We start from the raw sequence: 18,105 nt of genomic DNA, 5'->3' as shown, positions 1-18,105 counted from the left end.
AACCAAAACGTCACAAAATGTTGTCGTAGTATATGCACAGTCTCTTCCAAACTGTTTTGACTGGGAAGCATGCGGGCGCCTTTAAAGTACAACCCCCAGACACTGCTGCGTCAGATAATAATGTAGAGATGTACTGTAGATCTGGTTGAGTTGATACATTATTATACCGTGCTTAAGAGGGCATAAGACTTGATGCTTTGGGTACATTGTGCTACTGTTCATTCTATCTGTGTGTGTGTGTGTGTGTGTGTGTGTGTGTGTGTGCACAAATGAAATAAATATAATTCCTTCGAAGCACTCTGTGTTGTGACATTCTTCCTATAAAGGTGTAAATGGCATTTGTGTGTGTGTGTGTGTGTGTATGTGTGTGTGTGTGTGTGTGTGTGTGTTTATTCATTTCCTCATGCGTGTGTGTGTTGGACCGATCATCAGTTTTTTTTTCTACAAAGAGGGCAGCATATTAACTGAAACAAATTAGATTTGGGCGACTATTAGGGAAGCGTGCTGTGAACGTGCAACCTCTGGAATTAAATGGAATGCTTAACACATTTCTAGGAAAATAATAGGCATGGTTTTTCCACAGCTTCACTTAAAGGGCCAATCGGCAGTTGAAACAATTAAAAAAGCATTTTTAGCCCGCCACTGTTTTGATAAAAAGTTGAGGGATGGGTCAGGAGAAATTATCTTATGGATGGAGGGACTGACCATCCGTGATATCAAAATTATTTTTGTTTACAAACATTGGAGTTAAACAAGTGTTCTGATGGGGGTGTGACAGTTGAACTAACTCATGAGGCATTTATACCTTACATTCTTCGAGAATCAATGGGTACATATCATTCATTTATATGTAAAAAAAAATGGATGCTGCAACTGCTGATTGCCCCTTTAATGGGTATTGGAATAAAAGGGTGAAAATGCAGAATATATTTTACTATATACACTACCGTTCAATAGTTTGGGGTCACTTAGAAATGTCCTTGTTTTCCATGAAAACATACATGAAACGAGTTACAAAATGAATAGGAAATATAGTCAAGACATTGACGAGGTTATAAATAATGATTTTTAATTGAAATAATAATTTTGTCCTTCAAACTTTGCTTTTGTCAGAGAATCCTCCATTTTCAGTAATTACAGCCTTGCTGACCTTTGGCACTCAAGTTGACAATTTGTTGAGGTACTCTGAAGAGATTTCACCCCATGCTTCCTGCAGTACCTCCCACAATTTGTATTGGCTTGATGGCACTTCTTGCGTACCATAAGGTCAAGCTGCTCACACAACAGCTCAATAGGGTTGAGATCCGGTGACTGTGCTGGCCACTCCATTATTGACAGAATACCAGTTGACTGCTTCATCCCTAAATAGTTCTTATATAGTTTGGAGCTGTGCTTTGGGTCATTGTCCTGTTATAGGAGGAAACTGGCTCCAATTAAGCGCCGTCCACAGGGTATGGCATGGCGTTGCAAAATGGAGTGGTAGCTTTCCTTCTTCAAGATCCCTTTTACCCTGTGCAAATCTCCCACTTTACCACCACCAAAGCACCCCCAGACCATCGCATTCACTCCTCCAGCATATTTTCATTTTTTCTGCGTCTCTCTAATGTGATCCGAACACCTCAAACGTAGATTGTTTTTTGTATTTTTTTTTTTAAACCTTTATTTAACTAGGCAAGTCAGTTAAGAACAAATTCTTATTTACAATGACGGCCTAGGAACAGTGGGTTAACTGCCTGTTCAGGGGCAGAACGACAGATTTGTACCTTGTCAGCTCGGGGGTTTGAACTTGCAACCTTCCGGTTACTAGTCCAACGCTCTAACCATTAGGCTCCCCTGCCACTAGGCTATTTGTCTGCCCATAGCACACAACCTTCCTCTGTCCAGTGTCTGTGTTCTTTTGTCCATCTTAATGTTTAATTTTTATTGGCCAGTCTGAGATATGGCTTTTTCTTTGCAACTCTGCCTAGAAGGCCAGCATCCCAGAGTCGCCTCTTCACTGCTGACGTTGAGACTGGTGTTTTGCGGGTACTATTTAATGAAGCTGCCAGTTGAGGACTTTTGAAGTGTTTGTTTCTCAAACTAGACACTCTAATGTACTTGTCCTCTTGCTCAGATGTACACCGGGGCCTCCCGCTCCTCTTTCTATTCTGGCCAGTTTGTGCTGTTCTGTGAAGAGAGGAGTACACAGCATTGTATGAGATTTCAGTTTCTTGAAAATGTATTGCATGGAATAGTCTTCATTTCTCAGAACAAGAATAGACTGACGAGTTTCAGAAGAAAAGTCTTTGTTTCTGGCCATTTTGAGCCTGTAATCGAACCCATAAATGCTGATGCGCCAGATACTCAACTAGTCTAAAGACGGACAGTTTTATTGCTTATTTAATCAGTACAACAGTTATCAGCTGTGCTAACATAATTGCAAAAGGGTTTTCTAATGATCAATTAGCCTTTTACATTATAAACTTAGATTAGCTAACCCAACGTGCCAATGGAACACAGGAGTGCCGATAATGTGCCTCTGTACGCCTATGTAGATATTCCCTAAAAAAATCTGCCGTTTACAGCTTCAGTAGTCATTTACAACATTAACAATGTCTACACTGTATTTCTGATCAATTTGATGTTATTTTAATGGATAATAAAATTTGCTTTTCTTTCAAAAACAAGGACATTTGTAAGTGACCCCAAACATTTCACCTGTAGTGCGTCTGAATCCCCTCTCCCCCTTTACCTGCTCTACTCAACCAGATATAAAGCGCTTTCCTCTCCTGAAATGAAAGGCAAACGCCAGAGTAGACAGAACAGCTTAAAAGCCAATGCCGCCTTTTATTTTCACAGAGCTAGGTCCCCTTTTGAAGCGTTTAATTCAAGTCAAATTAGATCGTTCAATATTTCATGAATGTCAAAGCTGAATAAATCAGTTCATTGAAAAAGGGCAAGTGATTTAAATTGTGTTCATGGGATAATCTCTGCACTCAGAGCCAATGTTAAGGCTGTTACATACAATAGTAAAACACCTCCGGGTACTAAACCACCGGTGTGTTTGCACAAGCCGATGACCATCCAGGGTTTTGACATGTCTAATCCTGTGTGCACACATCACAGAGCGTTAGCTTACGGTCTTCATGACTCCCCTAGTTCAGATGATAAACCACCACTAGACCCGTGTTTGCGCCGACTGATGTCCATCAGGGCTTTGACATTTCTGATCCTTTGACGATAAAGCGCCACTAGACTAGACTGGTGTTTTTGCACCGTCCAGATGATCTCTGATCCTGTTTGCCCACACCACAGATGGAGCACCGTCACCGTAAGAAGGAGACTCCGGTGCCGGCCAGCACGCACCACCTCTTCGTCCACATGAAGAGCCTGATGAGCTCCAACCTGGGAGAGGAGCTGGAGGTGTTCTTCCACATCTACGACGGCAGGGAGAACAGGCCACTCAGGTAAACGGTGCAACCGCTGTAACTGTATGTTCTACACGGGTATACTACTCCGAATGAAACACTGTATTGGGCATGCATTCTCAGCGATATGCTCCTATCGATATGTTGCTGACTTTTCCAAGTGTGTGCTCAAAGTGTAAATTATAGTGTGTCTTACATCCACTGGCGACTGCCACAAATCAAATTGAAAGGGATGAACACATTTGTGTTTTATTGTATTGCATTATATATTTAAGTAGGTGGGTAAGTAGGGTCTCATGGTGTGGCTTTGAAGTGAACAGGATTGACTGTTCACCTTGTGTTGGGTTTCTTTACAACCAACAATGGGATTACATTTTGAACCAGTTCTGGCATCTACAGTAGCAACCAGTTTATCTGTTGTTTTTCCCTTGACCTCCATTGAGGCTAACACACTTGTAGCTAATCCTCCTGGACTGTAACGCTGCGTCACAATGAGCCGTTAACTGGTGGCATAGTTGAGGTGGGTAAGGCCATGTTCCTTTCATCTGGCTGTAAACACACGTCTGTCTCGAAGCCACGTCACTGGGTTGGTTTGGGGTCGGCCATGGCTGGTGGTAGTAGTTATGAGGGAGGCACACGGGTGGTTTTTTGGGAAGGAACACCACACACACACTCATAGCGTTGGTGAGAATGTTGGTGTGAATTAACGTCACTGTTTCCTCTATAGAGTTGAGTGTTGGGAGTCAAAGCGCCGGAATTCCATTTCAACTCGCAAATGAATCCATTGTTCAAAACAGAAAAGGAAATGTGAATAGAGGCTCAAGCGCCCTCTTTCTGTACGACAGTGTCTGATGTCTGTACCCTGTTGGCTAACATGACAGGAACTAGGCCGACAGTGATGGGATGAATGTTTCAGCATGTACAACAGGGACGAGAAGCCAAGTGTATCTAGTCAACTATTACTAGTAACACAGTTATTCGTTGGCATCGGTAGACTGAAGTCCTAGAATTCGTTGCAGAGTTGGTTGTCCAGATAATTGTCAACGGATGTTGCTGTGTCGTGTTTTATCCTCCCCGGAATCTTTTCAACCTATAGTTAGTTAGTCACTACACTTCTCCCCATTTGTGTGTTGCTGTGACTAATATCACACGAGAGAACATCTATTTTTACCTTCCCTGCTCCATACTTGTGTTGATGGCGTGTTTTTTTTGGTGTGCCTGAACGTCGAGAGTGTGCACAGGGGAATAAGAGCAGAGCACGTTGTGAATAAAATAGCTACCTGCACAGAGTGCCAGTGGGACTCACTTTAAAAAAAAAGGGGCCTATTTAAGTTTGTTCTCTTGGCTCTGTAACTCACGGCTCTGAAGTCCATGATAATGAAGGCCATTTCTTTTTTTCACTTTCCCAGCGAGCAACTTGATCGCAGAGTATATAATTTTCGCTCCAACCAGCTCTCTCTCTCTCGCTTTCTTTTAAAAAGCTTGCCACTAAGTACCTGTGCCAGATAATCGGTCCTTCATTGTAATAATATGCCGTTTGAAATGTTTTAAGAAGCGTGCTTAGAACTATTTCATAGCTGTTGCACAGTTCCTTGACAAATATAGACATAATACCCCCCCCACAAAACATAGTCCTTCAAACGATTCTGACGATATAATTTATATGACTCTCACCTTGGTATAGACTTGACAGAATTGTGCATCTTCTAGCCCAGAGACATGAGAGAACTCATCCCTGCCAACTTGTCACGTTAAATGAATGAGTTTCTCTTTGCAAGCAGCATTTTATCTTATCTCGTCTTAACTAATGACTTTCTCCCCCTCTCTTTTTCTCTCTTTCTCTGGCTGGGGAGGGCTGTTCAGCTGTCTGCCAAGTGTTCCTCCGTTGTCTGGGAGCTCTGAGTGTCCGCTGAGTTTATTTTCCTTCCACCTATGTTGTCTTGAAGGGGAATCTGCCTGCATCCCAAATGGCACACGCTACTTTTGACGTAGGGCTCTGGTCAAAAGTAGTAGGGTGCCATTTGGGATGTGGACTTTTTGTCAGTTCCCAGGCTGTTTTCTCTACCTGGCTGACAGCCAGTTAATTAGTCCTGATGGTGTTGTTGGTCCGGGGTGAGACTGGAGCCAGATGGGGGTCCGACCTGCTCTTTCTCAACCACAGTTAGAGGAAAGAGAAGCCATGCCAGTACCACCAGCTCAGCAGAAGCACTTATTCAGAGTCAGACATGGCATGTGTGTTATATCTAATGACCCTAGCATGGACACACACACACACACACACACACAACTACAACCCCTCTGAAGAGTGGATGACACTCAGACACTGTACTCTCTTTCTCTACTTCGCAGGTCTACCAACATTCAGTCAAGCCCCTGTCTCTCTGCTGTCATAGAAACTAATGGGTACCCTCTCCTCTTCCGCGCTCCGGTCAGATTTAACAAGACTAGGGATGGATGGATGAGTGGAGATGGGGCACTAGCTGCTGTCTAAACGATCATCTATTGTTAGAGCAGCCAGTAGAACAACAGCAGTCTAATGAGAGTTGTCACAGATGGTGTAGTGGGGACACATTCACTGATGGCTTGGATGTTGATTGGTACGCTTGGAATTGGTGATACTTTTTTTAATGTGTCAGAGGAGTGTGTCTCATAGAGGAGTGTGTCTCATAGAGGAGTGTGTCTCATAGAGGAGTGTGTCTCATAGAGGAGTGTGTCTCATAGAGGAGTGTGTGTCACAGACCCAATGAGACACACTCCTCTGTGAAACACTCCTCTATGAGACACACTCCTCTATGAGACACACTCCTCTATGAGACACACTCCTCTATGAGACACACTCCTCTGAGACACACTCCTCTCTGAGACACACTCCTCTCTGAGACACACTCCTCTCTGAGACACACTCCTCTCTGAGACACACTCCTCTCTGAGACACACTCCTCTATGAGACACACTCCTCTATGAGACACACTCCTCTATGTGACACACTCCTCTATGTGACACACACCTCTCTGAGACACACACCTCTCTGAGACACACTCCTCTCTGAGACACACTCCTCTCTGAGACACACTCCTCTCTGAGACACACTCCTCTGAGACACACTCCTCTATGAGCCGCACCCCTCTATGAGCCGCACCCCTCTATGAGACGCACCCCTCTATGAGACGCACTCCTCTATGAGACGCACTCCTCTATGAGACACACTCCTCTCTGAGACACACTCCTCTATGAGACACACTCCTCTCTGAGACACACTCCTCTCTGAGACACACTCCTCTCTGAGACACACTCCTCTCTGAGACACACTCCTCTCTGAGACACACTCCTCTCTGAGACACACTCCTCTCTGAGACACACTCCTCTCTGAGACACACTCCTCTCTGAGACACACTCCGACACACTCCTCTCTGAGACACACTCCTCTCTGAGACACACTCCTCTCTGAGACACACTCCTCTCTGAGACACACTCCTCTCTGAGACACACTCCTCTCTGAGACACACTCCTCTCTGAGACACACTCCTCTCTGAGACACACTCCTCTCTGAGACACACTCCTCTCTGAGACACACTCCTCTATGAGACACACTCCTCTATGAGACACACTCCTCTCTGAGACACACTCCTCTCTGAGACACACTCCTCTCTGAGACACACTCCTCTCTGAGACACACTCCTCTGAGACACACTCCTCTGAGACACACTCCTCTCTGAGACACACACTCCTCTGTGACACACACTCCTCTATGCGACACACTCCTCTATGAGACACAGTCCTCTATGTGACACACTCTTCTATGAGACACACACTCCTCTATGAGACACACACTCCTCTATGTGACACACTCTCTGTTTGTCTGTGAGTGTTTGTGTAGGCCATATTGTACGATAGTCCCTCAGACTGATTCAGACAGCCCATTGTGGAGTGATATCCTGTCTCCTCTTCCCCTGGAGACTGTCTGTATAGCATGGTTAACTTAGCCAGTCATCAACACTGCACCAGCCAGGTCATTCTGGCCCACGCTCATGTCTGAATCTCTTTCCTAACGCAATCATCGATACCAGGGGAGGAAATTACAAATGCCCTGAGGACCGCAGATGGACTATGTGATGAGAGGGAGAGGGATGGAGGGAGAGGGAAGCCATTCATGATATTTAAATGAACCTGCTGATAGGCAGTGATATGGTCCCACTAGGGGCCTGCTAGTGGTCTGAAGCCACCGGATCAGCAGCCTTGCAGCTGTGTGTGTGTGTCGGGGGGCTCAGGGACCTGTATGCACTGGGGCGGCTGGTAATTGGAGGATGAGGTTTCAAAAATGTAGTGTTAATTAGAGATTGGAGTGTGCGTGTGTGTGTGACTCCCATGCTTAATGCATAGGAATCTGTCCATCATCTTGTTGGCTTGCTGAATTAACAGGCTAGCTAGCTAACGGTCCATGTAATGCTATAGCTGTAGCAGCGAAGTTGGAGTTGGCTTGCTGTCCCAGCATTACAAGACTCTCTCTCTCTCTGCTTATGTGAGGGCTGTGAAAGTCACCTAACGGGATTAGCTGGCCGTTGGCAGTAGGATGGGACAAACACGGCAGGGGATGGTGTGGTGTGTCCTCTGTCTGACAGTCACTCTCCTCCCTATCCTTTCAGCATGGGAGCATCTGAGTTTAGTTGTGTTATGCTGCAGTAGGTTAAATGCACATTCTATAGATTTTTCTGAGTTTGCATATACTCAGTATTTACATATTCAAATAATGTGGCTTGTGGTCAACTGTTTTGCAGCCAGACGATGATGCAAAGTAAAATACTAGCGGTTACTGTAAACAACAATTATTTCTAATAATTTTAACAGCATCTATAATTTATGTTTCTAGATAGCAACACAAGTCAGAAGTTTATTATGCAAGGGATAAACGCTGACGTTCTGTACATTACCTTGGAAATACTGGACGACTCAGCGGGACAAGGCGGAGGGTAGTGTACGAGACGGAGGGATTTATCCCGTTTATACCACAGTTACCAGAGAGAACTATATTAAAACAGACGTTTACTCCTCGAAAAAAAAGAGATGCAACCCAGTCACAAGTTCCATTAGTTCTAGATTTAAGGACGCGACCATTAGTTCTATATTTAAGGACGCAACCATTAGTTCTATATTCAAGGACGCGACCATTAGTTCTATATTTAAGGACGCGACCATTAGTTCTATATTTAAGGACGCGACCATTAGTTCTATATTCAAGGACGCGACCATTAGTTCTATATTTAAGGACGCGACCATTAGTTCTATATTTAAGGACGCGACCATTAGTTCTATATTTAAGGACGCGACCATTAGTTCTATTTTTAAGGACGCGACCATTAGTTCTATATTTAAGGACGCGACCATTAGTTCTATATTTAAGGACGCGACCATTAGTTCTATTTTTAAGGACGCGACCATTAGTTCTATATTTAAGGACGCGACCATTAGTTCTATATTTAAGGACGCGACCATTAGTTCTATATTTAAGGACGCGACCATTAGTTCTATATTTAAGGACGCGACCATTAGTTCTATTTTTAAGGACGCGACCATTAGTTCTATTTTTAAGGACGCGACCATTAGTTCTATTTTTAAGGACGCGACCATTAGTTCTATTTTTAAGGACGCGACCATTAGTTCTATATTTAAGGACGCGACCATTAGTTCTATATTTAAGGACGCGACCATTAGTTCTATATTTAAGGACGCGACCATTAGTTATATTTTTAAGGACGCGACCATTAGTTCTATTTTTAAGGACGCGACCATTAGTTCTATATTTAAGGACGCGACCATTAGTTCTATTTTTAAGGACGCGACCATTAGTTCTATATTTAACGACGCGACCATGATGTGACTTGTGTTGCTATCTAGAAACATAAATTATAGATGCTGTTAAAATTATTAGAAATAATTGTTGTTTACAGTAACCGCTAGTATTTTACTTTGCATCATCGTCTGGCTGCTATAGAACTAATGGTCGCGTCCTTAAATATAGAACGAATGGTCGCGTCCTTAAATATAGAACTAATGGTCGCGTCCTTAAATATAGAACTAATGGTCGCGTCCTTAAAAATAGAACTAATGGTCGCGTCCTTAAATATAGAACTAATGGTCGCGTCCTTAAAAATAGAACTAATGGTCGCGTCCTTAAATATAGAACGAATGGTCGCGTCCTTAAATATAGAACTAATGGTCGCGTCCTTAAAAATAGAACTAATGGTCGCGTCCTTAAATATAGAACTAATGGTCGCGTCCTTAAATATAGAACTAATGGTCGCGTCCTTAAATATAGAACTAATGGTCGCGTCCTTAAATATAGAACTAATGGTCGCGTCCTTAAATATAGAACTAATGGTCGCGTCGTTAAAAATAGAACTAATGGTCGCGTCGTTAAAAATAGAACTAATGGTCGCGTCGTTAAATATAGAACTAATGGTCGCGTCAACCATTAGTTCTATATTTAAGGACGCGACCATTAGTTCTATATTTAAGGACGCGAGCCATGCTCGCTGACAACTTTCTTATTTAAAAAATACACATATATATATATTTCACCTTTATTTAGCTGGGTAGGCTAGTTGAGAACAAGTTCTCATTTACAACTGCGACCTGGCCAAGATAAAGCAAAGCAGTTCGACACAAACAACACAGAGTTACACATGGAATAAACAAACATACATTCAATAATACAGTAGAAAAAAAGTCTATATACTAGAGGTTTGACCGATTTTGTGATTTTTCAACGCCGATAACGATTATTGGAGGACCAAAAAAAGCCGATACCAATTAATCGGCCGTTTTTATTTATTTGTAATAATGACAATTACAACAATACTGAATGAACACTTATTTTAACTTGATATAATACATCAATAAAAATCTATTTAGTCTCAAATAAATAATGAAACATGTTCAATTTGGTTTAAATAATGCAAAAACAAAGTGTTGGAGAAGAAAGTAAAAGTGCAATATGTGCCATGTAAGAAAGCTAAGGTTTAAGTTCCTTGCTCAGAACATGAGAACATATGAAAGCTGGTGGTTCCTTTTAACATGAGTCTTCAATATTCCCATTTAAGAAGTTTTAGGTTGTAGTTATTATAGGAATTATAGGAGTATTTCTCTCTATACCATTTGTATTTCATTAACCTTTGACTATTGGATGTTCTTATAGGCACTTTAGTATTGCCAGTGTAACAGTATAGCTTCCGTCCCTCTCCTCAAGCCTACCTGGACTCGAACCAGGAACACAACGACAACAGCCACCCTCGAAGCAGCGTTACCCATCGCTCTACAAAAGCCGCGGGGAACAACTACTCCAAGGCTCAGAGCGAGTGACGTTTGAAACGCTATTAGTGCGCACCCCGCTAATTAGCCAGCCATTTCACATCGGTTACACCAGCCTAATCTCGGGAGTTGATAGGCTTGAAGTCATACACATCTGCTGGCAAACGCACGAAAGTGCTGTTTGAATGAATGCTTACGAGCCTGCTGCTGCCTACCATCGCTCAGTCAGACTGCTCTATCATATCATAGACTTAGTTATAACATGATAACACACAGTCATTAATATGGCCGAATCTGGAAACTTTCATCTTCGTAAACAAGACATTTATTCTTTCAGTGAAATACGGAACCGGTCTGTATTTTATCTAACGGGTGGCATCCATAAGTAAATATTCCTGTTACATTGCACAACCTTCAATGTTATGTCATAATTACGTAAAGTTCTGGCAAATTAGGCTGCCCAAACTGTTGCATATACACTGACTCTGCATGCAATGAACGCAAGAGAAGTGACACAATTTCACCTGGTTAATATTGCCTGCTAACCTGGATTTCTTTTAGCTAAATATGCAGGTTTTAAAAATATATACTTCTGTGTATTGATTTTAAGAAAGGCATTAATGTTTAGGTACACATTGGAGCAACGATACACACCGCATCGATTATATGGAGCCAGACACACTAGTAATATCATCAACCATGTGTAGTTAACTAGTGATTATGATTGATTGATTGTTTTTTTATAAGATAAGTTTAATGCTAGCTAGCAACTTACCTTGGCTTACTGCATTTGCGTAACAGGCAGGCTCCTCGTGGAGTGCAATGTAATCAGGTGGTTAGAGCGTTGGATTAGTTAACTGTAAGGTTGCAAGATTGAATCCCCCGAGCTGACAAGGTAAAAGTCTGTCGTTCTGCCCCTGAACGAGGCAGTTAACCCACGGTTTCTAGGCAGTCATTGAAAGTAAGAATGTGCTCTTAACTGACTTGTCTAGTTAAATAAAGATTAAATAAAGGTGTAAAACATTTTTTAAATCGGCCAAATCGGTGTCCAAAAACCGATTTCCGATTGTTACGAAAACTTGAAATCGGCCCTAATTAATCAGCCATTCCGATGAATCGGTCGACCATATACACCTACTATATACAGTGTGTGCAAATGAGGTAAGATAAGGGAGGTAAGGCAATCAATAGGCCATGGTGGTGAGGTAATTACGATATAGCAATTAAACACTGGAGTGATAGGTGTGCAGAAGATGAATGTGCAAGTAGAGATACTGGGGTGCAAAGGAGCAAAAATAAATAAATAAATACAGTATGGGGATGAGGTGGTTGGATGGGCTATTTACAGATGGGCTATGTACAGGTGCAGTGATCCGTGAGCTGCTCTGACAGCTGGTGCTTGAAGTTAGTGAGGGAGATATGAGTCTCCAGCTTCAGTGATTTTTGCATTTCGTTCCAGACATTGGCAGCAGAGAACTGGAAGGAAAGGCGGCCAAAGGAGGAATTGGCTTTGGGGGTGACCAGTGAAATATACCTGCTGGAGCGCGTGCTGTGGGTGGGTGCTGCTATGGTAACCAGTGAACTGAGATAAGGCGGGACTTGACCTAGCAAAGACTTATTGATGACCTGGAGCCAGTGGGTTTGGTGACGAATATGAAGCGAGGGCCAGCCAACGAGAGCGTACAGGTCGCAGTGTTGGGTAGTATAAGGGGCTTTGGTGACAAAACGGATGGCACTGTGACAGCCTGCATCCCATTTGTTGAGTAGAGTGTTGGAGGCTATTTTGTAAATGACATCGCCGAAGTTGAGGATCGTTAGGATAGTCAGTTTTACGAGGGTATGTTTGGCAGCATGAGTGGAGGATGCTTTGTTGCAAAATAGGAAGCCGATTCTAGATTTAATTTTGGATTGGAGATGTTTTATGTGAATCTGGAAGGAGTTTACGGTCTAATGAGACACCAAGGTATTTGTTGTTGTTCACATCTTCTAAGTCAGAACCGTCCAGAGTAGTGACGCTGGACGGGTGGGCAGGTGCGGGCAGTGATCGGTTTGAGAGCATGCATTTAGTTTTTCTTGCATTTAAGAGCAGTTGGAGGCCACGGAAGGAGAGTTGTATGGCATTGAAGCTCGTCTGGATGTTAGTATACAGAGAAGAGAGTCTGCCCGAGAATTGAACCCTGTGGCACCCCCATAGAGACTGCCACAAGCTAGCCAATTTGTTGCGGCTAACACAGTCACGACCTCTGCAGCCAGAATAACAGCAAATTAGCTGCATTTGTGTTTGTTTAAGCTGTTTTCTATTGACATTCATTTGGTTACTTCCATAACAATGAGGTGATGATGCCCAATTTTGTCTGGCAAAGTGCCTTCTCGTCAGGACACCACATTGCACATCAAACACTAGGCTAGAAGCTAGCTAAATAGTTTGTTGCTAGCAAACCTGGCGATATGACAGCCAAATAAAAAACATATCAGTTGCTGAAAACAGCTGGTCAAACTAGACATTTCATGTGGGTGTATTTGTCTGCATAGCGCCACTTGCGTCATGAGATTCATGTTCATCACTCACCACGTTAGGTTATTTCCCCAAAAAATATTGCTGCAAAAACAAGTTTTTCTATGTTGGACCTGCGTTTACAATGTATCCAGTTTCGGTTTGTGTGTGGTTTAGCTTTCTGTCACTTTGTAACAGGTGTGGTTTTCATATGCAGGTGTATATTGCGATGTTTGCCATTTCACTGCTTTTCTTCCATGATCTATACAGTTTTTATGAATTCCCCCTTCATCTCCTTGCCATACTACAAAATTACAATAACATCCAACATCGCAGTGTATCCCCAATGTTATTGCAAGACACTTTTCTTTGTTCGTTCTAATCTACACTTACTCACTTTCCTTTCCTTTGGTTGACAGTCCAAGAACTGGGTTAGTATCTCTCCTGAAGAATTTGCAAAATTCTATGAATATTTAATCTAGTTTCATAGAAAGGAAGCATGATTGTCTTGCGATGTCCGATATAGAATTGAAGCATATTTTGTCTGTGTTGCCAGATATGTTGGGTACAATCTCGTCATGGCGCTATGGCATTAATTCTTCATCTTTTTTTTCCTTCTTCTCCTTCTTTTTTTTTTCTTCTCCTTCTTCCTCTCCTCCTCTTATTTTGCCCTAGGGCTCGCACTCTCTGTGAATATGGAGGAGCTTACCTCTGGGTTACCTCTTGTTGTACTCTTGTAGACTAGAACTCTACATCTGCTTGTACTGTGGTACACTACTAGTACTCTACATCTGCTTGTACTCTAGTACACTACTAGTATTCTACATCTGCTTGTACTCTAGTACACTACTAGTATTCTACATCTGCTTGTACTCTAGTACACTACTCTCGTGTGGGAGACCACATCTAGTAGCTAGCTTGTTGTTTTAGCCATCTTCCCTCCTCTGTCATGTTTACGGTCATCCCCAACATGTATTTTATTCATGGCGTGACAGTGAATAACCTCTCTTCCACTCCTCTTTTCTCCTCTTTTCTCCTCCTCCAGTGAACGGTTCTTTGTCAGACTGAATAAGAACGGAGTGCCCAAGTCGCCGGAGAAGACCGAGAGACAATGCACCCTCTTTGTGGTGAGCACTGAACTTCACTGTGTCTTCTATGCACCCTAGAAGGTTCTAGAAGTAGTAGAAGTATGGCACATGACGCTTTGTCTGTTATTGTGTTGAGGATTCTACCATGACCCTTTGATTAAAAATGTATGTTTTTTTTTCTCTCTTCAGGATTTGGGGAGCAGCGATCTCAGAAAAGACGTCTACATTGTTGTTCACATAATGAGAATTGGTAAGATTCCAGTGTCCCCCCCATCCACCCCCTTAGTTAGTCACACACTACATTTATAGTGCATACATAAAAAATAAATAAACACAGCTCAAACACAGTAATAACATAGTATTATGTATTGCAGTAATTATAGTATAGTGGTAACACACTCTAATATAGTAACTACAGAGCGTTGATGTACAGACATTGACTGTGTTGTCGTTGTGTTGGTTGCAGGGCGGATGGGTGCTGGGGAGAAGAAGAACCTGTGTAGTATCCAGTACAGACGGCCCTTCGGCTGTGCTGTGGTCAGTATCGCAGACCTCCTCACGGCAGACTCTAAAGACGACCACCTACTGAAGGTTTACGCGTGAGTCACCTTCCATCAAATCGAAAGTGCATTTTACACAGACGCCATAATTCACAATGAACTTCTGTACCCTCTCACAGACAATGAAATAATGATGGAGGCAATACTGGCTGAGCTAGTGCAAAATGCACAGAGTATGCAGATACCGTTGACCAGTTTTCACTCACTCACTCACTCACTCACTCACTCACTCACTCACTCACTCACTCACACACACACACACACACACACACACACACACACACACACACACACACACACGGGTACTATTAAAGCACTCTAGATGCATGCCGAGGGGATTGAAATAGCCATTATGGACACAGTAACGGTTTGACCTACATACAGTATTGGCTGAAATGGGTGGACAATATGCCGATACTATTTAGCCCAGAGACGTGACCCTTCTCTACCCTTGTGTTTCATTGGATTTATATTAGAAAGTTCAAGAATGTTATTGGGCTAATCTTGTTGACCCAAATCATGCATGCTTGGCCTTTGTGTTCCAGATGTACCACGGAAAGCGAGTGGTATCAAATCCACGAGAACATCATCAGGAAGGTCAACTCCAGATACAACCTATCGGGTTCCAACACAGGTAAGGAACAACCTCCCTTTGTATTTCTCACCTCTATCGAAAACATTATACCTCTACATTTCTGCAAACTGAAAATGCGTGAGATGCGATGGATGGGAGTTTAATGGCAAGCCGATTAGCTCTCTGCTGTAGAGTTCCCCCGTAGCCGGGCTTGTACCTCGCTGCTCCGCGGGAAGCCTGCACAGCTCAATATGCATTGAACTGATATAAATAGCAGTCCCCTTCATATGAAACTGACCGTCTGCAGTTCTCCCTAGCAACAGGTTGATGGATATGAGGAGAACATTAGGTTTTGGCTGTGAGAGGAAATGGTAAATCAGATGGCAAGAAAGTCGATGAAGGAGCCTCTAACATATGTACAAATCTTTTTCTCAAATAGCCCTAAATTATATATTGTGTGTGTGTGTGTGTGTGTGTGTATTTGTCTGTGCATGCATGGGTACGTGCGTGTGCATCGACAACGGCTAAGTTCAATAACTACCTTGCCCTATTCTTATATAGCATGTTTACAACCATAAGATCAGTAGCTAACTGGCCTGTATCCTCTCCACATAGAAACCACTGGGATGGATTATAGGATTTGAATCGCCATAAACAGAGTTGATCTCAGAGACAGATCTGCAAGTTTGCTCTTATTTCTGCCTCAGCGCCTCGAAAGACCAGCGGTAATTGCGTGAGGTGCAGTCAAAACTCAGGGGAATTTGAATAATCTAGTAGTGGAGGGAGCAGCAGCAACACAGTAATTACCATGACTGAGACAAAGTAATTTAGCGTACTGCGCTATCCATGGCGAATTTACATGACATCTGCATCTGAGAGTTAATAACGACAGTTAGTCGACCAAGAGTCATCTGTTCTGACATTTTTAAACGGGCATTTTTTCCAGATATAGACAACATTGTGTGTTTTTATTCAAATCGACTATATGCATTGAGATTGTCTGATGCTTTACGCAAAATGTTTGATTAAAAAATTACGACGCACAAATGACTAGAGGGAGTCTGGCCGCAAACGATTTGATTGTGCCGTGCCCTGCTCAGACTACTGCACTGTGTTAAAAAAACAATAGACAGCGAGTGACTGTGTGTGACTAGAACCCCTTGTCTCTCTCTCTCTGCTGCAGCGACCACCACAGAACATCAACAGTGTGCATCTCGCTGTCCGTGTTGCTGAAGCTGCAACATAACTTTTTGGTCAGAAATGGCTATGTTACCGAAATCCCTCATTTTGTTTAGGAAAAAAAATCCCTTTTCCCTCAACCCTTGCATAATTGACAAGGCACATTATATGCATCGCATGCACGTGACCAACAGGTCCCGACCTATAGCATATCATAATCACATCAATAAGTTGGTTATAACAAACTCTGAACAGCAAAATGAATGCAGTGGGCATGACAAATAAACATGAAAACGAGGGAATGTTTTGGAATAAACGTGACTAGTTGTGGAAAATACTGTAGATAAAGAAGCTAAGGAACATGTGCTGCGTGTGTAATGTGTGTGCCAAACTGGTGCTGTTAGATTACAATATATCTTTTTTGACCGTTTGGAACAATGTAAAAAACACTAAAAAAGTATAAGTGTACCAGAGAGTCTGTATATATATATTTGCAAAACTTTTATTACAGCAAAGGCTAAAACCTGTCGCATTTATTCGTGAATGCAATTTCTGAAATATAACACTTTGGCCTATTTATTGTTTTGCGCTAATTATTCAATGGTCGCTTTATTTTATTTTAGCGCTAAAATGCATGATAGCATTTCAAATCATGAATGACTCGTATGCTGTGTGATGACATGACCGGATAAATGACTGGTTGATACAGAAGCCTGTATAACTATTGAAATCCAGACCTAAGTAAGTTACGGTATTAAGACTAAACAGAATGCGCTCCTAGGTCTACAGCTCAGTGGTGGTTGTACCAGGCTGCTGTGCTACGCCTACCAATGATAATGACATTACTTATATTATAACGATGATCTTAATAATGATAATAGTAATAATAACAATACGAAGGAGATCAAGGAAAAAGGAGGGTTATTATAAATATAATTTTTCAGACAATTTGGAACCGCGTAAACAACACTAAGTAAATGAATGACTCGTATCATCGTCCACGTCATGGACGCCCGGGGAACAATTGTTGTTGTTGGGGGCCGCCTTGCTCAAGGGGGGGCGTAACGGCAGATTTCCCCATCTTGCTGGCTCGGGATTCGACCCAACAACCTTTGGGTTACTGGCCCAACGCTCTTAACTGCTTAGGCTACCTGCCGCCCCCACCTCACATGCTGTTTCTGCACTGAGTGCGGCTCTTTCCATGACACAGACTGTCCAGGTGAATCCAGGTGAACGGGTTCAATACATTTTTATTTGTGGGGTGCCATTGTTACAGCGATGAAACAGAAAGCGTATGCAGTGGATCGGGGTACTAGCTTTTTCTAATATGGACAAAATAACAATAACCCAACCACCAACACACATGTTCAAAAGAGACGAGGTCAAATTATGAAAAAGTAGCCTAAGCCGTATTATTAGCGCCGAGTGGCCTGGATAAATAGTGAAACTCAGCACAAAAGCAACAACGGCATTATAATGAGTATAAGTGTAGATATGG

General features: G+C 42.6%; 1 protein-coding gene across 6 annotated transcripts in view; it reads left to right on the top strand.

Moving 5' to 3' along the window:
- Window positions 1-18,105, top strand: part of LOC110490257 (dedicator of cytokinesis protein 4) — a 142,642-nt gene that overhangs the window by 50,775 nt on the left and 73,762 nt on the right. For all 6 annotated transcript variants that reach the window (XM_036944554.1, XM_036944552.1, XM_036944555.1 and 3 more), the window contains exons 8-12: window positions 3,295-3,446; window positions 14,252-14,333; window positions 14,484-14,544; window positions 14,761-14,893; window positions 15,400-15,488. In XM_036944554.1, coding sequence (XP_036800449.1) covers window positions 3,295-3,446; window positions 14,252-14,333; window positions 14,484-14,544; window positions 14,761-14,893; window positions 15,400-15,488 — 517 coding nt within the window. The remainder of the gene's footprint in view (window positions 1-3,294; window positions 3,447-14,251; window positions 14,334-14,483; window positions 14,545-14,760; window positions 14,894-15,399; window positions 15,489-18,105) is intronic.

Source organism: Oncorhynchus mykiss, chromosome 15 (assembly GCF_013265735.2).
Source record: "Oncorhynchus mykiss isolate Arlee chromosome 15, USDA_OmykA_1.1, whole genome shotgun sequence".
Classification (NCBI taxonomy): domain Eukaryota; kingdom Metazoa; phylum Chordata; class Actinopteri; order Salmoniformes; family Salmonidae; genus Oncorhynchus; species Oncorhynchus mykiss.
This window is presented reverse-complemented; position numbering and strand designations above follow the sequence as displayed.